Source organism: Lytechinus pictus, chromosome 11 (assembly GCF_037042905.1).
Source record: "Lytechinus pictus isolate F3 Inbred chromosome 11, Lp3.0, whole genome shotgun sequence".
Classification (NCBI taxonomy): domain Eukaryota; kingdom Metazoa; phylum Echinodermata; class Echinoidea; order Temnopleuroida; family Toxopneustidae; genus Lytechinus; species Lytechinus pictus.
In genome coordinates, this window is record NC_087255.1 from 33407831 (window position 1) to 33433607 (window position 25777).

Below are 25777 nucleotides of genomic sequence, written 5' to 3' on the forward strand. Positions count from 1 at the left end.
AACGCATGGGGAAATGTACCTAGGGCGAAGTTCGTGCAGGCTCCACTCCACTTCACCACCGCTACACTACGCTCCACCTACCCGGGTAGGTGGAGCGTAGACTAGTGAAGTGGAGTGGAGCCTGCACGAACTTCGCCCGAGGTAGCGGAAATGGCAATCTCAACACACACACAAATAAGGGTTTGCAATTTATCTCTAAATCCTTATTTCAAATAATCCTATAAAATTGTCCTTACTGTCAAAAGAAGCCCCTGAATTTTCTCTTTCCATACACGCCAAACACAAGTTAATAATCAATTCAGATCACATTTTTCTAGCAGCAGCCTGAATTTCCCCCAAAAATGTGCCATATTTTCCCCTAACCTAAAAAGGCTAGGCCTAAATCAGCCTGTTTTAATTTTATGCTGACACTTTTCAGTGTGGCTTCAGACACCCTCCTAGGTCTAGAAAGTGCATAATTTCTGTTTCCAAATTTTATTAAGATTACTATTGAGACCCCAATCTACCCCAGTGTCTCCCTCGTTTTGCACGGTCGACTCCTGGGCTCCGGGCCGGAGCTCCCTGGCCTTGCCCTTGGGTTACCGCTATTCGTCACTGGCTGTCAGTGTCGAAACTTTCGAGAGGCACAATTCACGATTTTGTTCCATTTGATTTATTAATTAATTGCAAATGATCTAAATTTCCTTTACATTTCTTTTTGTATAATATATTTTGATGCAGACTACTAAATTCATTTTCTACTATGCAACCTCAAACCTTGTGATCAAATAAAAATCTCTACTTAATCAATGCTTACTTAATACTTACAGCAGCAGTTGGCTGTACGGATATTTCGGTACAGTCCCACTTGCTAAAATCAGCGTGTTGTTTTGCCTCCGCCGCGCGAGCGCTCCGATCCAATCCATACAACGAGAAACTTGCAAGCGCATAAGCCGAAGCCGACCGAGTTGCCATGGGATCGTGACTGGGATATAGTTTTCTGCCACTGCACTACGTCACCACTGTATGCTCTCTGATTGGTCAATTGATCAGCAGTCCACAAGTTCGCATATACTTTCAATATTTAGTTCTTTTGTGATTTTGGATGGGTAATAATGATACTAACTATAGTTTAAGAGAATTATAAATTGATTTCACAATTCTATTAAATTAATATAGAGTTTCTTTTCTTGAAAATACGTTGTAAGAGAATTCTTCATCCGGGTATTTTTTGTAATCATTACGTCAGCAGCGCTAGGTCATCGTTATCCCATAATACTGCAGTCATGGCGCAGGTAAGTGCAAAAATTTCTGAAGTATTTACCGGTAAAATTTGTCTTTTCATTCTTTTCGTAATTTTACCAAATTTAAGAATTAATTTGTTTGATTTCTAGATTGAATATCTGGGTGCTTAAAGTGTGAATTTGTGAGCTTTTGGAAGAATGGTATTGTCTGAAAGTAACCGGTGTTCGGCGCAAGTGAGCGAGAATAATAACCAAATTGACTTCCTGTGTGTGCTATTAGTGTGTGTGTGTGTTGTGTGTGTTTATCTTGCGCCGTTCTCTTGTGCGCACATAAATATGGGCGGTCGCCCATACTCGTGACGATGGGGACTGAATAAGCGGTTCGATGTGACGATGTACGCCGAAGCTCTGGCGTGATGAAGGTCACCTTTCGCTAGAGCTGTTAGGTGGTTGCACTGGACAAGATATGATAATTTAAGAAAAGTTAAATTAAGATTTGCAAGTAGGGCCTAAACAGAACAATAAGTGAATGAACAATCTGGGGCCGTATTCTGAAAATTGTCTTCTTGTAATCTTCAGAGTTGCAATAAAAATTCTGAAAATTCTTGTCTTTTCTTGTAACTTTCGCTGAGCGTGTGTATGACTAAGATGATGTCAGAGCTAACGTTAAAATTATGTGTAAAGTTAAAAACGGTGCATAAATGTCTCTGTGCGCAAGATAACATATCGAGATAAAAGGTATTCTGAAAATTCTCTTAATTTGCGTTCTTTTAACTTGCAAAATACAAGAAAATTTACCAGAGGTAGGACTAGGGGGCAGTTGTAATTGTAACTTAATGACTGTTGCATGCAATATTTGTCCCGCGCATTAGTAATTTCTTGCTGCATCCCACAAGAACATCATGCTTTACAAAAGGAGACTTTCCAAAGATATTATAACGGCGGATTGGTAGACTTTTCAGCAATTAAAAATTGGTATTCGAGATGATGAATCTTTTTAGAATAAATATGTCTTTGAGAACACCCACATGTATTTTTAGCACAGAAGCGCATAAGTGTCAGGGGAGCAAGGAAATTTCGCCTTATATCAAATATGCGCTCAATTATTTTTCAGAAGAGACGCTTCTATTGGTTGACCTAAGCATATAACAAGTTTATTGATTGGTTGATGATAAAATATTAGGCATGTCAGAGATTGTATATTGTTTGTTTATTGTTTATTCAATAAGGGGTAGCCCATTCAACATCAGTTGATCTCCCATGGGGCCCCTATACACAAGAATGCAATAACAGATAATATTTATACAGATAAAAACATTCAAAATAACATAACATGCAAACAATGCAATAAAAGCTGAATTGCGAAGACATCAATAATAAACATTGCAAAATTAGAGAGATTATTTCAATGGTACTCAAACATTCAAATACATAAATTTAACAAAGTAGCAAGTGCCAGCATAAACCTTAATTGTCAATTGACCTGAGATGTTTTTTAAGATTATATGTAAATGAATTTAAAGATGACGATTCCTGTATGATGACCGATATAAATAGGGGACATCCTTACAGAGATGAGACAATTTTCAGAATACTGATTTGAGACAATATTTAGCGAGCTGTTATCTTGCTGAGTTACAAGAAAAGTTACAAGAATAATTAGGACAGTTTTTAGAATACCACCCCAGGATGTTTAGGCAAACTTTATCTGTCCAGCTGCCATTTTCTATGGTAGTGCCTAGTGGATTGTATTACCAAACACTTTTCACGAATTCAATCATATCAAACACATTCTAAGTTGATAAATTCATGAAACTTTCACCATAAATAAATAAATAAATTTTGTGAAAATCATTTTCCTTTTTTAATGATATCAGCTTCCTATCGGAACCCACTTCACATGTGAAATATTTTGGTCACAACTCACGTCACCTGAGTTTCTAAACATGTGTTTTCGTATGTTTTCTATGCAAAAGGTTGAGAAAACTTTAGTCATTTATGAGCTATTTTGACCATATTTTTGTTGTTGTTGAGAATATGAAGACTGAAAATGTGTTTTTGACCATTTTCATCATCTTTCTATTCAAGTTCCCTTGGCTATGGAAGGATGGTGCAAAGTTTTGAGCGTACGAAATTATTTTCTGACGCGTTTGATGTGCATGTTCGGTAATGCAAGGGCGGTCGGTAATACAATCACTCACTATACCATGTACTATGTAGATCCAGGCACCAGAAAATCAATTTCAGATTTTATTTAAAAGACCGTTACATTCCAACAAAAAGTTGATTTGAATAAAAAGAGAAAAATCCGAAAAGCATAAGACTGAAAATTTCATCAAAATCGGATGTAAAATAAGAAAGTTATGGCATTTTTAAGTTTTGTTTAATTTCACAAAACAGTTATCTGCACAGCCTGGTGGATATGCAAATGAGGGGACTGATGTTGTCATCCACTCACTATTTCTTTTGTATTTTGTTATATGAAATATGGAATAATCTATTTTTCTCCTCATTGCCAAGTGAAACAACAATTAATTCCTCCCTGAACATGTGAAATTAGTATTGTTTAATACCATATGATTCAGTCAAGTTGGTCCTTATTGTCAAATCTGTAATAAATGAAATATTGTATAATTAAAACAGAAAGTGAGTGAGGGACATCATCGACTGTCTCATTCGAGTTGTGCATATTACTGTTTTGTGAAAAATAAGCAAAACTTTAAAATGTCTTAATCACATCCGATTTTGATTAAATTTTCAGCGTTATGCTAGTTTGATTTTTCTCTATTTATTCAAATCAACATTTTTCTTGGGTGGACTTGACCTTTCAATTTTGATATTGGCATGTCCTATTTTTTCATAATTTTTGTTTGCTTTTTGGGGGTAAAAATTCACAGTTTTGGGGTAGAATTTCAACAGAGTAAACATGTAAGTTTTGGGCGAAATTAGTTTCATACCAAGGTAATAAATTGTCAGCATGTCAATTAAAAATGGATGATGAACTTGAGGGAATCAAGTTCAGAGAGTCAAGTTTTAGCACTCGATATGTCCTAGTATAGAGAGAAGTGAAAAAAAAAAACACTGTCCTCAAAAACAAGGATTTTGTTTTTGTTTTGCACCAAGGTAATCTTTTGAGTCGGGGAAATTGTATGTCCAGAGATGAGGGCTCTATCACAAATTAGCCAACCAAATTGCTCACAAGTTTGAAGAAAGATGAAGGAATCTCAAACTTGTCTCTTCAAAATGCTGTTCTTACATGTATATTGATTTCCTTTGGCATTCTTTCACTTTAACAGTCCTTGCAGGAGTATTCAGCGGGAAATATTTACAAAACTTTTGTACTTCATATTTTGAGAAGATACTTTTGATCATTGGATTGTCATAAATATTGTAATCCTCTGTATGTTGTTTTAATCCTATTATTAAAATTGTATTCCATTTCATTTCATTTTATATTTCACAGCCAGCAACAAGTGACTCGAGTCCTGGTAAGTTTTTTTGAAATCTTGATGCAGTGTCAATGTGCAGTGATATAGCCACACTGGTCGGCAGTGGTTGGCCCTACTGGCAAAAGATTTCTGGCCTCCACTCATCATGAACAACACTATTTCCAACCTCCACTATTTTCAAATGAAAAGTGTTAAATATTAGTTTATTTTCAATGATTGCTTATGTCAGGTTGTCATTACAAGTACATGATTTTCATTTGCTCTAAGACTCGGCTTAAAAAAAATTGTATTGCTGTGAAATTGCGACCACCACTAAAAAGGCCATAGCTTGAAGACTGTTAATGTGATATCCATATATTTATTGATTTTTTCATAACTCTTTTTTTTCGGGGGGGGGGGGGTTAGGGTGTAGAAGTTGTATAAGAAATTCTTGAGTAACATTTGAATGTAATATAAAAGTCCTGTTTTTTCCTCTGAGACGTTATTAACTCTACATTACATAATAAAAAATTTCATGCTTTTTCAGAAACTGATCGTGATTTTGATGTAACAGCAGAGATGATGGTTCATGACTATGATGATGAACAAACAATGGAAGAAGAAGAACAGAATGAGAGTGGAGAAAGTTTCAGCAATAATGAACTGGATGAACTAGCTCAGGTAAACTTTATCACCCTTTATCTTGAATGAAAAAAAGGTCCTGTTTGATAATATGCCTGAATCAGTGATACCAAAACACCACAATTTGTCTAATACAATCAGATTCAGGTAACAGTTTTTCTGTTCTGGTTTGATGACACAAACTTCAGCTGAACTATTGATTGGTAACAAATTTGTCTTAGAGTAAAACTTGTGTTAAGTTTCTCATAATATTGACATTCAAACTTATCAATGAATTTGAATTTATAAAGCTGGATTAGCATGCATTTTTTCTTCATTTCCTTGTCAAAATTCTAATTCATGTAAACAGAAGTTGCTATTAAATGCAGGCTTCTTTGCCACATGTTTTCAAAATGGACCTTGAGAAAATTAAATGTTATTTTACTTCATTTGAGATTGATGCAAAGTACTCTATGTTGAAAATTCCCGAATTACATGGCATGAAAATTCACAGTTAGTGTGTTCTATGATGCTTTCTAGTTTCTGACATGTATTTTTCAAAATACTGAATTCTGCCTTCTAAGATGCCATCATAAATCAGAGTAATTTTTTGGACTTAACCCGGCCTAAGTATTGGATTTCTTGTCAAAAGTAAAAGCAAACTTACACCAAACATTAAACTGTAGTGTTTTGAATCCCAAGTGCCATTTTGGTCTATACATGAGGGTTTTAAATTGTTTTTAATTATATGATTTATGAAGATGTAATTTACAAGTCCTTTTTATCATGGAATCCAGTGAAATAAGTCCATAAAAAATGTGTTCTTATGATTGCCATAACATCTTGACATAACAGGATGCAGAAATTCCAATGGAAGACCTGTTAGCCATGTACCTCCCTCCTGAAGGGGGAAACCCTGCAGAAGATGAAGAAGAGGAGGAAGAGGAAGAAGAGGAGGAGGAAGAACTAACAAACGGAGAAGAAGAGCTCACTAACGGAGAGACAGAAGAATCACTTCCAAACGATGTATATTCAGAGTCCAGAGAATCAACCAACACCAGGGATAGCACCCAAAGATTACTAAGATGTAAGCAAATTATAATAGTTTCTATTCTAGAGAATTGGTTTTGAGACTGAAATTTATGTCACTGGCTGAGTCTTGTGTAGCATAGTCTTTCTGTGCTAGGACATCAGTATAAATTTCCTACCTTCCTCTGAGTTGTAAAATTGGTATCTGGTCTTACATGCAATCCTAGCATTTACAAATGAAAATTTACCTTCTATTTACTAGATGGAAACCAGCCAATTAATGAATGAATGAAATAATTTTTAATGGAAGAGGGAACCTGCCTGAAATAATTCTCTGTAAGGTGTTGTAACAGAATACAGCACGTGGTTATAGATATTTGCCAAGAATATTCTGATTAACATGAGGATACCAGTCCAAATCGGGCAAAGTGTGCTTAAAACAGATTTTTTTTTTTTTTTTGTTTTTTTTTTTGGGGGGGGGGGGCATTTGTTAAAATACAAGATTCAGTTAACAATTTTCACTGTTTATCAACAAATATTGTCATCTGTTCAAACCTCATAATCCCTTTCATTCATCCTTAAAGTCTATGTCAGCAACAGAAATAGTGATACATGCACAATTGTGCTAAGAGAAGACTATAACTTTCCATATTGTTGATTGCTTTCACCCAACAGCCAGTACAAATGCTGATGATGAATCAGAATCAGGTTCAGAAGACTCTGACTATGTACCAGTAGATGACTGGAAAAAGGTAAAAACACTAAAGGGTATATACACTCGGCAAAAAAAGTTCTTGGACACTTAAAAAAGTTAAAATATTCCATAAAGATATTTGATTAAAGGCAAATTATTGTATGTCAACATGACCAGACAATATTCCTCTTCCAGTATGACATGACATTTTCATGTGAACAGTCATGCATGGGTGGTTAAATGCTTTAAACAATGGCAATGTCAGTAAAAGAAAAATGCAAGAAATGGACCATTCAAATGCTAATGATCATGGCCATCCTGTAGGCATACATTCAACATTGTCCAAAGATTTCTGGATGACCACAATTTTTAGCGCTTGGATCCATGGCCCGCTTGTTCACCAGACATGAACCCGATTGAACACTTGTGGGATCAGCTAGGAAAATCAGTAAATCAAAGAATTCAACCAGGATACACTCTTCAAGACGTCCGGCGTAATCTCCTGGAAGAATGGGACAACATCACCCCAGAGCAAATTCGCCAACTTGTGACAAGCATGCGACGTCGATGTGCTGCACTCATTCAGAGCTAGGGTGGACAAACGAGATATTGAATTTTCTTTTGCTTATGCCAAGATACTGAAATTTGACATTTTATTCATTGACTAACTTTGACTTAAAATTCCAGTTGAATAGTGATGCATCCAAGGTGGATAACTTTCTCTTCTCTTTTAGAGTGGTATTTGACTTTAAGATTGCTTTTATCGTTTAATGGATATTTATGTCACATAAAATTTCACAACTGAAAGAATGACTGATCGTTTTCTTGCAATTTTCTTTTACTGACATTGCTATTTGTTAAAAGCATTTAACCACCCATGCATGACTGTTCACATACAAATGTCATGTCATACTGGAAGAGGAATATTGTCTGGTCATGTTGACAAACAATAATTTGCCCTTAATCAAATATCTATATGGAATATTTTAACTTTTATAAGTGTCCAAGAACTTTTTTTGCCGAGTGTAGAATTTCACTTCTTAAAATTTGATTAGCACTTTTGGTTACAAGAGAAAAGCTTTCAACTATGCAGAGCTGCCAACCATTACGTTTTTGCCGTAATCATTACGTTTTCTCATTCAAATTACGGCATTATGGTTTTTCTTTTCAAATTACGTTTTTTGACAATTTTGATAATGTGTGTACATAATTGTATGTATGTGGAGTGCGTGTTGAGCCCGAGATGAGCCTGGTACTTGCGCGTGTGTAGTCGCCCGCCGGCCGGTTTTCCAACGCACTTTAATAATTTGATAGCGTGCATGTACATATACGTTAGTTGAATATGCGAGCGGCATGCATGGTACGAATCGCGATGTATAGCGACTGGTAAATACGTCTGTAAGGATGATGACGTCATCCAAGATGGCAACTTTCGATGACAAACGAAAGGATCGAGGATGATTATGTTTTGATCATCATTTGAAAGGAAATAACAGTAACTGCGGTCTAAGGTACGATATTTCTGAATTTTATATATTTTATCTTAAATTTGCATGTAATTTCTTTCCTATAAAGTGATGTTTTATGTACAAAAAAACGATCCGAAAATCAGATTTCCGCCGAATGTTAGATCTAACGTTACTGCTAATACGTTGTCTTTACGCACAGGCCAACACTCTTCAGGTGAGTGGAGCCAACGTTTGTTCTTGCAGCGCAGAGTGAGGAGTACGATGAATTGGGTAGGGTAATTCCCCAGATGTAATAAGAGAAGAGTCCATTTGTAATGGAGGGGGATTTGGAGGTTTGAGGGAAATTATTATTCCATTTGCAAAATTTTACAAAAATACTCATCATATATATTAAAGATTGAATCACCAAAAGACATTTTTCATATACTTTAAAATTAATTGTAGTGATAAAGAAATGAAATTTTGAGGCTATTTTCTTGAATTGATTAATATCAATTCCCTTCGGATAACGGTACTGTCTGGTTAATTTTCATCAACTCGTATCAAACAAATACGATGAATTCGGCTTTGAAAAGACCTGGAAAGCTCTTCATTGTCCCCTGAAGTAATAATTCTGGGTGATATTCAACATTTATTGATAGTTTCACATGATTTATACTAGAGAGATGTCCTACTGCCTTTGGAATTCATTAAAAAAGTCGGCACTTAAGCATTCAGTTTAGCAGGAATTGGAAGATTTCTTCCCCGGTTCTGGCGGCCTAGATGTCTGCTCTATAGTGCTGTCACTGCTGGGGATGATTGAGTGTGCGTGCAGTGTGATTGAGGCTGAGCTGTGCACATCGTGAAGTGATTTACGATGGGACTTTTGTGGAATGATTTAAACTTCTTATCTATAGATCTATTTGAATTTTAGATTAGATTGATTTATGAATAATTTGTCTATATTTGTGGAATGTTACATGTACACTTCCATTTTATGACACTTTAATTTTAAAGGGTACTGTTTGGCAAAAACAATGTTACTTGGGAAGAGAAGTCTGAATTGATGTCAACTTTTTTTTTTATTTCTCTTAGTCTACAATTTGGTAGTTTTGTCAGGAAACTCAACATAAAACAATGAATTATTTTAGAAGTGGAAAGGAAGCCCCAGAAAAATGGAGCCCTAAAAATGTTCACCAGAACTGATTTTGGTGCCCCTGAAAGAATTTTTTCTCGACAGATCTTCACTTTGATAAGTGCCGGAGTAGGTTGCACTACAAAATGAAAGGCCTACTTGTCATTTTTAGAAAAATTTGCCTAGGTGCCCATTTGACTAGAATAAAAGTGGCCTTCATGCCCTTTAGAATGGCCTTGATACCCCTTGAAATTTTGGGGCATCCAAGGCCACTTTGCCGGTTGCCCCAAGCTGAAAGTGCCCATTTAAAAATGGCCTTGCCCCTCTCAATTCTTAATTCAATCCCTGCTACTGACTTAATTAAAGTTGGTAGATTATATCAAACGGCCCAAGACTAAGGGTCCAATTTGTAACACTCCGTTACTTAGCCCAGACTAGGCCTAGAGATTAACTTTTTGCATTGGATGTTTGTCGCCAGTGGTTTTAAGGTTTGTTTTAACACATTCCTTTTTTTTGTTGGAAATTCCTTTTTTTGGCCATAATGATTCCTTTTTTTGCTTGCACAAGGTTGGCAGCTCTGACTATGTTCTGTATTGTCCTGTCAAAGAATTACTTCAAAGAAGAAATTTTTGTGTAGCAGTCATAAAAAGTGGAGCATTGTGGGATACAAGGAAAATTATCTCATTCATTACAGCTTTAATAGTTCCTTTATATTTCTTCTCTAAATTGATATATATCCATCCATGTTTCATTCATTTTGCATGTCTTCAAATGGATGTCAAAATGAGTACTGTTTTGGTCTTTCATTGTTATTTGGTGCTGTTTCTGAACGGTCTGTCTTTCAATTTATTGAATGTCCTTCATGCCATTAGTCTTTCAAATGATGTACACGTTTTTTTATGTCTGTCCCCTTTATTCCTTTATTAGAAGAAGTAACTCTTGTTGAAATGTGAACCTGACTTCAGAGATTGACGTAATGGCAAGAATGATTTGCGGAAGTTAAGCGTGAATCTCAGGCCTTCATTTTGTTCATTGACTTCAATGAAATACCCCTTGGCCATCTAACACATTTGATGGTAACTTTAATGGAAACCTTGGTTTTAATTTGAAATTGAACAGTATTGCTATAGTTGCCACCATTCTTCATATGTGGGGTTTTCAATAGCATTGACAACAATATAGCTTTTTCCATTTTAACATGATTTCACATCTACTCTAGATATCAGTTCATGAAGCAATTTGTCAGAGATTTCCAATCATTAATTTGCCTTTAGCCAATAGCATTTAAGGATTTCAGTAGCTTATAATAGTTGTCAATGAAAATAATGTAGCTAGTTGCTTGGTGAAACAGGGCAGAGATATCTATAGTAGATGTGAAGTTATGGTAACAAAGATAAAGTTTAACCGTGGATAATGCTATTATGAATTTTCTCAGTATATGAAGATGTGCACAATCAGGTGAAGATTAACCCCTCATTTCCACATGCCTACATCTACTGGAGAAAAACCATGATTTGTACAGATATCAGATTTTGGGGGTACAGGGCCCTGTCATACAAAGAGTTAAGATTGATCCAATCAATCGGAACTCTATGAAAATCCATCAGTGTCATAATTTTTTCTACAGGAAATTTGCAAAATGTGAACAAAGGAGAACACACCAAATTGTCAAGAAATCAATGAATTTATGGATATACATTAATATCTAGATTTTTTTAAAAACAAGCATGTATGCATTTTTGATGTTGACTTTGCTGGCTGTCCATAGTTGTGATCGATCGGATCAATCGGCATCGCAACTCTTTGTAAGACGGGGCCCAGGTGTGTGGTTATTTGGGGAAAGCAGTGATGTCATCATAATACAAGATAAAGTGAATTCACTTTGGTGACCAATATTTTAACCCTAAATAGCCTGGGCTATTTGGACGCCTAAGAAGACTGGGGGGGGGGGGGCTGATTCAGCCCCCCCATATGATCTCGGCCATCGATCGCGACGAAAATTGGCACGTGCGTTACCCGTGGCATTATCTACAAAACTATAATATCAAATTCTGCGAAAAATCTCATTGCTCATTAATTATGCTAATTTATGCGTAAAATCATAAGTTTGCTCTAATTAATAAAACAATGCCCCTAAAATGCTTATTTTTGTTCCACAACTCTAGATAGGCATCTGATCAAATTTACTTTTAAAAATTTCAACATCACATTTATTTTCTTATGTATTCTATTGTTTTCTAAATTTCTTATGTATTTCTTTGTTTTTCGACTTTTTGTTTTTTATTGTTTTTTCAATGGAAATTGTCAGGGACTTTATTTTGACCTTACAGATAAAATTAATTGATTTTAAGCAGTTAAAGGAAAAATAACGATACATTTATGAATTTTGGCTAAAAACACTATTTACATTGGATTTGTACACAAATTCACGTTCACGTGAGTAATTTTGGGTCTACATGCACTTACGAAATGTTGCGTAATTTTGGAACCGCGTACCCGGGGGTCACAATTTTGGTCTCAAAAGTTGCAAGAGACTTGAAAGTAAAAAGTCAGCGAGCGACGCAGTCAAAAAAATTCAAACGGCGGATTTATTGCGAAAAATGTCGAGGGCGGGCTGAATCAGCCCCCCCAGTCTTCTTAGGGTTAAAGGAAGGTCATTCCCTAAAGTAATTTTCAGGCGTAATTGAAGGCATGTTGTGATTTGTGCCTGATTTGACATAAATCGGACCAAGTACTGTACAGTATTCTGTACATGTATATCCAATGTTTTTTTTTTTATGATGGAAGTCATTGTGGATAATACACAGAAGAAAAATATCACAGTGCCCCATCTCCAAACAGAACACTCTTTTGGATAGCATGTTTGCTCTTTGGGAGATTACTCCTGCAAGGATCAAGCAGTGAGATACGTATGGTATTAATAGCATAGATTTGTTGCCTAGATGATTTACTCAGATCTTTTTCCATATTTTTCATCCAGTGTATAAATGTAGGTTCTGACTTCCAAGCCGTAGTGCCTGAAGGCCTTAGTCATTATGATGATGCACCAGGTGAGTTCAATCAACTTTGGACGTTTCTTTCAGATATCCTGTGTTTAATGAATGCTTTGTATCTTCACTGTGTAGGGCATTATTTTGTGCTTTAATTTGTGTCAAAGCAAAATATGAAATAGAATGACAAATTTCACTATGATGTTTGAAATGTAATATATAATTATACAAATATATCAGGCTTTGAGAAAGTATAATGGGAATTATTTATACAACGTTGGACTGCCAATCACTATTATTCCCGACCAGAGGGAAAAATTGTTACATAGCCAGTCCAACCATGGATTAATAATTCCCACTATGCGTTTGAAAGAAACGCCTGGTATATTTGTTTTATATCCCTCTTTAACTTGTAGACCTAGACACCGTTCTCACTACCGTCCTAAAACTAGATTACTGGAAACCAGTTTACTGGAAACCAGTTTAGTTGAAACTAGTTATATGTGTAATGAGAACGGTTGAAGCAGTCTTGGAAGCGATATACCAAACCGGTTCAGAAAACCACCTCGCGATGTAGTTTTCAAGATCGTTTTGCATTGTTAAACTGTTTTTAGCGTAAGTGAGGCCACAGCCGTTCTTCGGGAAGCGATCTTCGCACGTTTCGAGCAAGCTACTCCACACACTGTATGTGGAATGCCTACGCTGCGGTTTCAAATTTTGCGCAAAACATGCCACCCCACTGAGAATGTTCCCATAGCAATAAGACCGCTTTACGTGAAGTGGTTTTGAAAACCACTCTCGGGTGATCAAATGGGAACGCTAGCAAAGCGATCTTCCAAACTTGTGTTTTCAGGGAGCATGCACAGTTTAACCTTGAGAGAACATAATGAGCATGAGTATGCGCAGTTCTCCTCGTGAAAGTACACTACTCAAAAAAAGTTAAGGACCACTTTTTAAAACGTACATAAAGATTTTATACAAGGTGTTTTATTTCTGGAAATACCTCAGTACAACTGTCCTAAATGTCCTTAAACACGCTGTAATCAATTTCACGCATGGGTGGTTTCAGTTGTTGCACAATGTCTCTCGCATCACTGCACATCCTGAAAAGTGGGCCCCGAGGGGTATCAGCTACCGACATGAAGTGGTAAAAACGAATGTCTGAGTGTCTTTCAGGCAGTTCAGTAACGAGTGTGACCACCTCCTGCAGCAATAACGGCTTCACAGCGCTGTCTCATGGAGCTGATGAGGCGATTGATGTCTCTGACGTCCAGTGCATCCCATGCAGCCTCCAGAGCCACACCCAGCTGCTGCAGTCCAAGTGGATGGGCTTCGAGCTGGTCGAGACTCCTCCCCATCATGTCCCAGACGTGCTCTATCGGGTTTAAGTCCGGGGACCTCGCTGGCCACTCCATACGCTCAATCCCCTGGCCCTCAAGGAACTCGGTCACCACCCTAGCTCGGTGGGCACGGGCATTGTCATCCATGAAAATGATGTTTTGTCCCACATTTTCTGCAAATGGCACCACTATAGGTTCAAGGACCTCATCCCTGTACCTCACTCCTGTCATTGCTCCCCCTGGGACCACGTAGAGACGAGTACGGTCGGCGTAGGTGATGCCTCCCCACACCATGACGCTGCCTCCCCCATAACGGTCATGTTCTGCAATACAGGGGTCTGCAAATCTCTCTCCTGGTCGCCTCCAGACTCTCGAACGTCCATCATTGTGGTCAAGGGAAAATCTGCTCTCGTCTGTGAACAGAACTCTACGCCATTGCTGTCTGGTCCATCTGACATGCTCCCGGGCCCAGTTGAGACGAATTCTTCTGTGAGCAGGGGTGAGTGGGACACACTGAGCTGGCCGTCTGGCATGCATATTGGCTCTGTGAAGTCGGTTACGTTGCTGCAGCGAAGTCATTGTTGAGGCGGCGTGCACTGTGAAAGCGGTTGCGGAGGCTGAGATTCGTCAAGTAGCGATCATCTCTAGGGGTTGTCGAAACTGGTCGGCCACTGCGGGGTCTCTCGGAGTATAGCCCTGTCTCTCGGTGTCTTTGATTTGCTCTGCTAATGACACTGTGTGACACGCCCATCAGCTCAGTGTGTCCCACTCACCCCTGCTCACAGAAGAATTCGTCTCAACTGGGCCCGGGAGCATGTCAGATGGACCAGACAGCAATGGCGTAGAGTTCTGTTCACAGATGAGAGCAGATTTTCCCTTGACCACAATGATGGACGTTCGAGAGTCTGGAGGCGACCAGGAGAGAGATTTGCAGACCCCTGTATTGCAGAACATGACCGTTATGGGGGAGGCAGCGTCATGGTGTGGGGAGGCATCACCCACGCCAACCGTACTCGTCTCTACGTGGTCCCAGGGGGAGCAATGACAGGAGTGAGGTACAGGGATGAGGTCCTTGAACCTATAGTGGTGCCATTTGCAGAAAATGTGGGACAAAACATCATTTTCATGGATGACAATGCCCGAGCTAGGGTGGTGACCGAGTTCCTTGAGGGCCAGGGGATTGAGCGTATGGAGTGGCCAGCGAGGTCCCCGGACTTAAACCCGATAGAGCACGTCTGGGACATGATGGGGAGGAGTCTCGACCAGCTCGAAGCCCATCCACTTGGACTGCAGCAGCTGGGTGTGGCTCTGGAGGCTGCATGGGATGCACTGGACGTCAGAGACATCAATCGCCTCATCAGCTCCATGAGACAGCGCTGTGAAGCCGTTATTGCTGCAGGAGGTGGTCACACTCGTTACTGAACTGCCTGAAAGACACTCAGACATTCGTTTTTACCACTTCATGTCGGTAGCTGATACCCCTCGGGGCCCACTTTTCAGGATGTGCAGTGATGCGAGAGACATTGTGCAACAACTGAAACCACCCATGCGTGAAATTGATTACAGCGTGTTTAAGGACATTTAGGACAGTTGTACTGAGGTATTTCCAGAAATAAAACACCTTGTATAAAATCTTTATGTACGTTTTAAAAAGTGGTCCTTAACTTTTTTTGAGTAGTGTATATCGAAAAATATATGGAGCTGGAAGAAAACTATACTGAGCTATTTGCAGCGGTGTTTTTCCTAATGAAATTATAATTTGTCACATGATCATGACTTGACCAATCGTTTATCTAGAATACTCATGAATATTCATAGGGATATAAATCAATTGAACCTGATTTGCATGTTTCGAAGCAGAAAAAAAGGAAAGTGGTATTAAATATTTCAGCTATCTTACATGTATAATGCAGTCATGTGAACTCCTTGTTCTCATCACGAAGAAACTGCACAATAGTTTTTTTTTGGTCTTAGCTTTTGTTTGTCATTTGCATCAGCATGTTTAGGATGTTGATAACCAATGTGACTGTTTGGTTAATCTGCCAGATATCACTGTTTTAATCTTCTAGATATCACTGTTTTAGTGTAGACAAATGGGACACAAAAGGACCTAGTATTTAAACGTGCACATCTTTTTTCTTAATATCTTATTTTTATGCAGTATATGAGAATGAAGATAGGCTATTATGGGATCCGTACAAGCTGCAGGCAACTGATACGGAGCGCTTTCTAGCCCAAGTTCATCAACCTGTAGCCGGCATGCAAGGCATTAGGGCATTGCCATCTGGGTGTCACATCAGAGATGATGAAAGGGTAAGATATTGGGAGATACGTTGACAGAGCGACTGAGGGGTGTTATTGGGAGCATTTCACATAGCAAAAAAGCTACTGTAATGTTTCTATTGCCTCAGAGATGGATGCAGAATTTTAGCATTGGGGGTCACAGAAAACATGCTATCACATCTAAATCAGGCACTTTCTTCCCCGCAAAAAAAAGGTAAACAAAAGGAAGTTTGTCACTCCTAATTTGGTTTCAATTTCAGGAAAATTTACTTAAAATTGAATCTGAAGGCTTACATGGAACTGCATGTGTACTATTTGTCTCGCAGAACAAGTTGCTAGAGTGCAAACTGATCTGTACATGTAGTACATTTGTTAAATGGATTTGTGTGAGATTTGAACGAGTCTGAAAAAAAAAAAACAATGTTCTGGACGTGAAGTATTTTTGATTTTCAGTCTCCATATCTAATGTAAATATATATATCAATCCTCACTGTTCTATGTCCTGATTGTGTGATTCCCATCATGATAATATCCCTATGCAAGTATGCCCTCCAACCCAACCTTTATTCTTTTTTTTTCACCTCAGACCCTTTTCATCCTTCTACAATGTGGGCACAATGTAGAGGAAGCATTGAGGCGGCATCGGATGCAGATGGCACCACCAGCAGATGAGATGAGCTTATGGTCAGAGGAGGAGTGTAGAAACTTTGAGAGTGGTCTAAGAACGTATGGCAAGAACTTCCATCTAATTCATCAACACAAGGTAATGTATGATCATGTATGAGATGGATTCATAATGGCAGTATTCAAATGAAGCTCTATCTTCTTTAGAATTATTTCACATCTACTCTAGATGTATATATGGACATTGATTTATCAACAAATTGTTAGAAATTTTATTGCAACAGGTTTGAGAGCACATCAGTTCAGAGTAAAGTGTGATTTTCATGGGGCTTGCAAACATTTTGCGAGGGTTATGAAAAGGATGCAAATGGAAAGAGAATGGTAAAATGCGCCTAAGCATTTGCTTGGTGTATATTTGTCTCATGAAATGAGAATGTTAGATGGGCTTTTCTTCTTTTTTATATATTTACATTCTTTGCAAAAAGATTGTGTGCCCAGTGAAAACTCCATGAAGACTTTTTAGGAAATCATAGTTAATAGTTTTATAGTTTTATTCTTTATTAAAAAATCACACCCGTCAAAACCGACGGCCGGCCTAACAAGGCCTATGAGTGATAACATCAAAATGTATAACAGTCACATACAACAACAAAAAAAAAAAAAAAAAAACAAAAAAAAATCATATGTTATTGAGAAAAGTAATTTTTATATGTCTCTATTTCACAAATCTCACATAAGTTATAGATAATAGGATGAATGTTATTTCAAGTTAAAAATAATTCCAATCATAGCAGCGTGAACCAATGTTTTTTACCGTTTTGTTAAAACCACATTGAGATATACAAACATGTTTTACATGGGTTTTTTAATTTTTTTTTTCCATCTGCAAGAGCAATTTTATTATAGAATATACAGCTTTGGGAGAGAAAAAAAAAACAGTTTTGGGGATCAAGGATTACCGTTTTTCATTCACTGAGGGTTGCAGGTCTGCTTTTAATCTAGTTCAAATGACCCTTGATTTTTTTTTGATAGGTGAGGACGAGATCTGTTGGTGAGTTGGTCCAATTTTACTACCTCTGGAAAAAGACAGCACGTCACGACATGTTTGCAAATCAAAGCAGACTAGCCAAGAAGAAATATCACCTTCATCCAGGCATCACGTAAGTTCATCTATACAAGTACAAATAGAATTAATGTTTAAATCTTTTCTTTAATTGGCTTGGATTTGTTTCACAAAGGTTGTATACATAAACATATATGATATGTTTGAATCATCGTCCGTCTGGATGTGACACCCCCCCGCCCGGCATTCATTCCCTGGCCTCCTCAGCTGGCGTTGCCTTACTTGGCCCTTGGTAGTCGGTCCCTTGGCCTCCGCAGATAGCGATGCTTCCTCCACTTGGCCCTTGGCAGACAGTCCCTTGGCCTCCGCAGATGGCGATGCCCCTCAGATCAGACTTTGACGGACAAGATCGAGCCCCGAAAATTGACATGAATTTGAGCATATCATGTCGATAGAGAACTGGGCGGCAGTTAGGCTTGTAGACTCGTCACCGACGTGGATTCCCTCATATAACTTTTACTGCCTAAACAGAGATCTATGGTCTATCTTAGCTTAAGGTGGTTCTCCCTGATAAACCAACCTCCTAATATACCCTATCGTAACTAGGAAAGCACTCCTAAAAATGTTAATTACAGACGAGTGCATAAGCATATCAAGTAAAATATTCCTGTTACAAAAGAGAACTTCTGTGCATCTGCACAACTGAATTAATTAAAGACTGATATTTCTACCACTTGTATGAGATATGACATCCACCTGAGTAGGATGTAATGAATATTCCTAACACATATACATATCATAACCGGGGTTGAAATATTTACAACACGTGTACATATCTTTAACTCAAATCATCTGTCTAATTAAATGTTTTAAATTTCTTCCCTGAAAGAGCAATGATATATTTGTTACCTTATTGAAAATACCAAGTATCAATCATTTATTTTTCTATTCTCTTCTCTTGTGTTTCTGTTGATCAAATGAAAATACCTGTTTTGATTCGCCAGTTAATTTTTGGCAGACGCTGTCTTTATCTATTTTTTTTTTTTGCATTGAGAGGGTGGGCTTTGACTAACTATTATTTGGAAATATAGTGAAATTGTTTACAATATTCTCTCATCTGTAGGTATGTAATTACTTTATATCACTTATATAACTAATATTTCTTTTTAAATACATGTGGCCTCTGTCCAGCATATTGTTGGAATTACACCTTATTGATTGAATAGATATACATGTAGGTTAAAATCATGTTTCCTCTCATTCATTTATATATTTTGCTTCCATTCTAGGGACTACATGGACCGGTTCCTGGATGATATCGACAACAGTATGAGTCCTCCACCCGCCCAGTCTCTCCTGGACAAGACAAGGATGAATAAACCACCAAACCAAGTCACCATGATGGCTCTCAATGGAGTGCCAGACCTTCAGAACTGTTCTGCAGCAATCGGTGGCCTTGCAAGTAGTGACCTCCCTCACGAAGCTTCAGCCTCAGGAACGTTAGGAACCTCCTACAGCTCTCTTCCTTATGCAAGCACCCGTTCCATGCCCATAACCTCTGAAGACGGTGCACCTCCCGCTAAGAAACAGCGACTAAAAGACAATGACCTCTCCGTCCTGGAGAACCTAAACAATTTCCTAGATAGCAATGGAGGAATGAACATCACAAACTCTGCTGCAGAGCTTCTTGCTCCCATTGACGTGCCCCCTGCAGCCAAACCCTCCCTGGCACACAATTTACAGAACTTGGATCCTAGTGCCAAGGGCTTACTGCCTCCACAGACTGTGGTTACTATTGGGAGTGGGTTCAAAGCAACGGAAGGGATGTCAAGAGAAAAGTATAGTTCAGTCGTCAGTCAATGATGGACACGTATTATGTGCTGCAGTATTCTGTGTTAATATGTAAATACGCCAGAGAGATGCAAGATAGAGTTTATGTGATCCATCTTTTTGTATACCACCTGGTTGTATCTTTGTACAAAATTCGATAAATTAAAAAAAATTATGGTAGAAGAAAGGACGTGATCTTGTTTGCGGAGTTGGTGTGAAGTTTGTTTGAAGTGACGGGATACCACTACAAACAAATTAGCTCAACGTGAGGAATTGTAATTCTTTGCCATTATCACAATCCTCTATTTCTTCCTCACTTTCCTGTTATGAAATTTTACCATTACTGTGAATCTTAAGACTATAATCCTCCCTGTTCTCCTCTTAAATCTTTTTTATTTCCCCCCCAAAAGATGTTCTAAAATATAAATATATATCATATTCTCAGGTGAAGAGAGGTAATAGAAAGTTAGTGAAAAGGAAGGACTTTATCACAAAGTTATACCGTGAAGGCATTGCCTGATGATTCATTTTTTTGGAGTTGTGTGCAATGATAGATATTGGTAGCATCATATTTTTCTGTTCCTTATTTGTATATGTAACCGACCATTCCTTTTTGAATATAGAAATCCATATCTTATGTCATTTTTACAGACACGAATGCTTCATTTTCCTCATTTTCAATTTTTCCTCATAAGATGCTTGTATGTAGATACAAAAAAAATACATATAGGCCTTGCCTGTGATCGTACTGTCATCATCTAATGTAAGTGTGCACATAACCAAATACATTTCATTTGTAAGCCATCTCAGATGAGTTTTCATAAATCAGATTCAATTTGGTAGTGTAAGAAACCAACCAGAAGACTGACAGCTTTCAGTCCTCTGTGAGGGACTGGTTGGTGATTTAATGTTTTACTACAATGCACCAGAGTGTGCACTTGGTTTTCAAGTTGTTGCCAAGTAAAACACAGAACTATTGCTTTTTATAAGCTTACATGCTTCCATTAGTTTCATGAAATAAGGAATTTTGTTAAAAAAAGATAAAGCTCAGATGCATATTAACTGTAATAGTGGCTGGGTATCATTATTTGATGGTTATCTCTCTTTATCTCGGTCATAATAATATAGAGGCTGAGGAGAAATAGAATGATGAATTGATTTATTTTATGTCGTTTAGTAGGTCATTTGAATATATTTGATCTAGATTAGCCATTATTGTCAAGTTATGGCTGCAAAGAAGTATAGTAGCCATTGAGCATTTAGGCTTGAACCAAATTTTCTTACTCTGCACAATTGCCCAGATATTTATAGTAATCTCTAGTTTTTGATGGCTACTATTTGAGGCACAATGTCACCCATTTTCTCCACCCCTTTTCAGCCCTTGTGCTGCTGAAGCTGTCAGTTGTACCACCGCCTGGGTGAAGCATGCCAAACATAGATATATGTCTTTCGAAAGAATGGAGGACTGAATAAATCCCAACCATTTATTGTGTGTCGTCTTTACCAGACACTTGCAGCTTTGGCTTTAACACTGCCAGTTGAGTGGTTGTGGTAGTGGGGGGGGGGTGTATTTCACAAAGAGGTGGGTCGAACTAATTTCTGCTTATGTGCCAACACACACATGTTATTTAAAGCCTAATCTCATTAATAGATCTTGAGTAGATTGTGTCTCATGATCTGACCAATACCTTGATGCCTATACCACAGGCAAATGGAAATAAAAGTTTGATTTTTAGTCACTCTTTGTGAAACAGCTGCTGATTGATGACCATTCTGGCTATGGGAGCACTACTGATAGCATGTTAAAATTGTGTAGAAAGGTGATATTTGAAGAGAGTGAAAATATATTCAGATTGTTTTCATTCTTAGGCAGTGGTGTGGCATTGCCTCCCCGACCACCTACTATCAAATAATCTTTGCCCATTCTCTGCCCATGGTTTTATAACCAGATTAGGCAGCTGTGTATTTGGGGCCAGCTTTCTGATGCCAAAATATTAAATTATGTGTAATAAACTGTGGCTTCTTAAATAAGTGTGCACAGTAATAGAGTTTTTACAGATTATCTTTCAAGAGATTGTTAACATCAGGGTTCCATATCACAAAGGTTAGTGATTAATTATATGGTTAGTTTTACGATTAATTGCATGGTGTAGTCAATGCAATCAAACGTAAAAAAAAACTTATACGATGATTGCTAAGCTTTGTGTTACGGGCACCTGGGGACCAACCTTAAAATCACTTTTCGAAAATATGACTTGGGATTTGAACCATGAACCCCTTTTCTGATTGTTTATGGATATTTCCTGTAGCGCTATGTGCAAATACATTGATGATAACATCATACATTTTGGTGCTTATACATTATAGCTGCTATATCACATTCAGATTCAAAGATTTGGAAAAAAATAGTAAGTTGCAGTGTTTACAGTTATCAAAATGTTTAATAATCAGGTTTGGGGAAAAAGTCAAGTTTTTACAAATATTTAACTCAAGGTGGCTAATCATATGTGGAGGTTAAGTATTTTAAAGGATTTAATTCCACAGTGATTTGAATATATTTAAATGCATTGATTTTGTTCATACTACTACTAGTGATAGAAAAAACTTTAATCTGCCATTTCTAATTATCCCATGATACATACCTCTAAATTTTATATACAATTACAATCAGCACTAATTTATTAAATTCATTAATTTGATATTTGAATTAATGTGGCCTTTAAGACAACTCAGACCCTCACATGATTAGAGTGCATGTTCTGTTATTTATACTAAATGTGACAAAAGTATTATTTTATTAGGTTTTTGTATTGTAGATGTGTGGGAGATTGGCAGCACCAAAGTTCAGTTTTGTACATGTATCTTGTGTCACATTTTATCATCTCATTACTTGGTATGATGATATGATTTGTAAAGCTGTACATTCTTTCTGTTTGTATATATTTTGTTAGAAGAGTAGATTGCTTAGAAAGGAGGAAATGTAAATATTCAACTAGTACGGTATTCATTCTATGATAGAAATCATTTTTTAGTACAGGAATGTTCCAAGAACATCTGTAGGATTCTACTTCTATTGAGAAGTTCTGAAGTGAAATCGTTCCAAAAAGTAAGATGAGAAAAAGGAACTGTGTGGAAGAAGAAAAAAGACAATATTTTTGTATTATAGGTATATAGTTATGATGTTATTCTTTATATTTAAATAAATCTCTTAAAAAGAAAATCAGTCAAAAGGTGCTAATTATTGACATTGTTAGACATATTGTAAACTTGCTTTTGTTTGTATAATATGTGTATATAAGAATGAGAATTAGGAATGGACAAGGTCAGAGAATAGCAATCCAAGCTAATGGGTCTGTTTCCATCTGTGTTAAGCTAGAGAATAAGACAAAAAATCACAAGCATTTGAGTATTAGATGACCCTTCTGCTTATCATTCCTTAATTACTGAAGAAGGGACAGTTTTGGTCACAGCTTTCTAATGTTCCTCAATCCAAGGATTGAGTTCAACTCTTAATAGAATTAAGTTCATTCCATAAGACTGAATAAGGATATGAAATTAATCCATAAGCTAGGATATAAAATCTGAATTGGCTGATGTAGCATACCCAAAGTATCATGTTCATGTTCTCATCTGTAAAAATGCAGTTTCAGCCCAATGCTAAGATTAATTAGGCAACAAATCATGCACGAGTCTTAAAATTAATGTTTTCAATTCAAACAATTGTATATTGTTCAAACACATCAACATGCCAGTGACTACTCTGTGTTGACAGCATACAAGCTGATAGAGCAATGCACTTACAGGATAATAATTTACAATTACTTGGTAAATAGTTTTAAAAACCAAACAAATCATGAGAAAATAGAGAGGTTTGTGAATATTACCTGCCATACAGTAGTGGGTTAAACTTTAAAATCCAATAAATGTTATCTGTTCAAAAATACATGTACTACAAATGAAGTGAACGAAGGATAGCTGATATATTTCTAAATTAACTGATCCTTTTGGTAAGAAAAATTATGCCTTCCTAAAATGAACACCTTGAACTGGGGAGCTGTTTGTGCCATGGGGCCAAATCAGTTCAATGTCTTGCATTTTCAAGTTAGTTGTACTTTAATTGATAAAATAAAGAAACCATTCGTGTAGGTAGGATGTTATCACTATCCATATTGATTAATAATGAATCACTCCCAGTTCATTGAAATATACTTTGTGCCAATGGAGACATTGTCGGGTTTAATGATAATACTCATTAGTAATCCCTTTTTACGGGTGTGTGTACATGTGTTTTAATCACTAGATGCATCATTAAAGTTCAAGGTAGAATGGGTTTAGGAATTTACAGTTCAGAATTATTTTATACAAATGACTAAGTGAGTTTGTTCATGTTCTCCCTATTGGCAGGTTGAAATTTTCATGTACAACTGTATCCATTTCAAGAGTTATTTCAAAGTTCTGATGCTCTTACATGAGAAGTGGTAATTTAACTATGATCTTTCCAAAGCAAAACATGCATTTTTAATGCAATGATTCTTCTTTTCCTTGAAAGCTGCATGACATGTATTGTTTATTTGGATGTTTTGTTGTTTTTGTTGGGGGTTTCCCCTTCAGATTTATTGAGAGATGAATACAATTATTTTATATTTACATGATACCGGTAAATAGTTTTGTTCATTGTTAGTTTTTGTAAGTGTATGATTGAGTTTATTCTGCCACATTTTGGGCATTGTTTGTTGCAGTCCAGTGGCATGTCAACCATTTTTTTTTTCTCGATAATAAATGATACTTTGCTCTAATCGTCCATAATTGCTTACAATAATTTTAGGACCCATCGCATGGTAACCTTGCCATAAACTACCTTGGAAACATTGCTTTTGACTTTTGGGCTTTAGAGCCCTTTTCACAATCATGGCAGTTACCATAATGGCAAAGTTCTTAAAATGATACCAAGTCTTTGAATGCAGAAGGTCCAGATCAGCTATTGATACTGTAAACTTTTTCTGAATCCATGGCAACAATTGATCCTATTGGAAAATCTGTATTCTAAACAAAACATACCCAGACATCTGACCCAGCATTCTGAACCTAAAACCAAACATATCCCCAAACCAATATCGTAAGCGATATTAAGGCAGGAGCTGTTTGTTGCAGATGACAAATTTAATCGCTCTTTTTTTTTTACATCCATCAATTACTCCCTCCCCCTTCTGATATGCCTCTACATAACTTTTTTATCACCACTTTTGGTTGGCACCATTATCTTGTTATGATACGTAGGAAAAACTCCTTATTTGGTGTTGATTGGTCTAGAAATCTTTGTGGGAAGTGTTTTGTTAAGTTCATAAGTAACATAGGACTCAAGGTGTGAACTTGTGACCTGTTCTGGGGGTTCTACTGTAAATCCAGGGAGAGGTTCATCAACATTTTCATCCAACAAGTTATCAAATCTGACAACTTCCTAGATTTTGATTGGCTAAGAAGCACTGTTACTATGGCAACTGTCCGCTAAAACAGTACTTGTCAGATAAAACGTCTGACAAGCCCTTTCATGAAAGGCTCCACAGATTCTCAGACATACATGTACATGTAGGTATCACTATTTCCGTTGTCGTCGTCGTCGTCGTCAACAATTGTGTTGTTACACCCAATAACTTTCTATAGCTTCGAGGTGGGATCACCAAATTCATACCAGAGGTCCATCTCCTGAAGGCACAGGTCAAGTTCGAATTTGAATAAGGTCAAAGGTCAATGAACTTTCCATGACTGGCACTGTGCTGTGTTGTACACACAATAACTTTCTATAGCTTCGAGGTGGGATCGCCAAACTCGTAACAGAGGTTCATCTAAGTCATATAGCATACATGTAGTTTTGACATGCAGTCTCTTCATGACTGCAATATGTAGGCGAGACAACGCTTGGCGTTTGCCTTGTTATTCTCAGCTAAAGTTAAAATCAGAGCTTTGTAGACTATTTGTCTTGTTACCAAGCATCTGAATGATAAGGGTTATAAGATATTCAGTCAAACTTTGTTGAAAGAGCAGAGAAAATTTTGTTTTTAACATATGCAC

The 25777-nt window shown here is 37.2% G+C and overlaps 2 protein-coding genes across 3 annotated transcripts in view; one reads left to right on the forward strand and one right to left on the reverse strand.

Annotated features, from left to right (window-relative positions):
- LOC129271224 (dynein axonemal intermediate chain 4-like) overlaps nucleotides 1–1512 on the reverse strand; it is a 29606-nt gene extending 28094 nt beyond the window's left edge. The window contains exon 1 of one of the 2 annotated variants that reach the window (XM_054908604.2): nucleotides 808–1512. The gene's annotated coding sequence lies outside the window, so the exon portion shown is untranslated. Of the gene's footprint in view, nucleotides 1–796 lie in introns of both variants that reach the window. The other variant, XM_054908605.2, reaches the window with a different exon arrangement.
- On the forward strand, nucleotides 1194–24360 carry LOC129271225 (mesoderm induction early response protein 1-like). The gene is made up of 10 exons (XM_054908606.2): nucleotides 1194–1274; nucleotides 4687–4711; nucleotides 5199–5332; nucleotides 6128–6359; nucleotides 6977–7053; nucleotides 12559–12628; nucleotides 16070–16221; nucleotides 16778–16954; nucleotides 17848–17975; nucleotides 19168–24360. The coding sequence occupies exons 1-10, from the start codon at nucleotides 1266–1268 to the stop codon at nucleotides 19739–19741; spliced, it is 1578 nt and encodes a 525-aa protein (XP_054764581.1). The 5' UTR covers nucleotides 1194–1265; the 3' UTR covers nucleotides 19742–24360.
- The last annotated feature ends 1417 nt before the right edge of the window (nucleotides 24361–25777 follow it).

What these genes read in the sequence shown, in the direction of transcription:
- LOC129271225 (XM_054908606.2), top strand. An exon ending in AACTGGATGAACTAGCTCAG is followed by an intron (nt 5,333 to 6,127) that starts GTAAACTTTATC and finishes TTGACATAACAG; the next exon opens with GATGCAGAAATTCCAATGGA. An exon ending in TCATTATGATGATGCACCAG is followed by an intron (nt 12,629 to 16,069) that starts GTGAGTTCAATC and finishes ATTTTTATGCAG; the next exon opens with TATATGAGAATGAAGATAGG.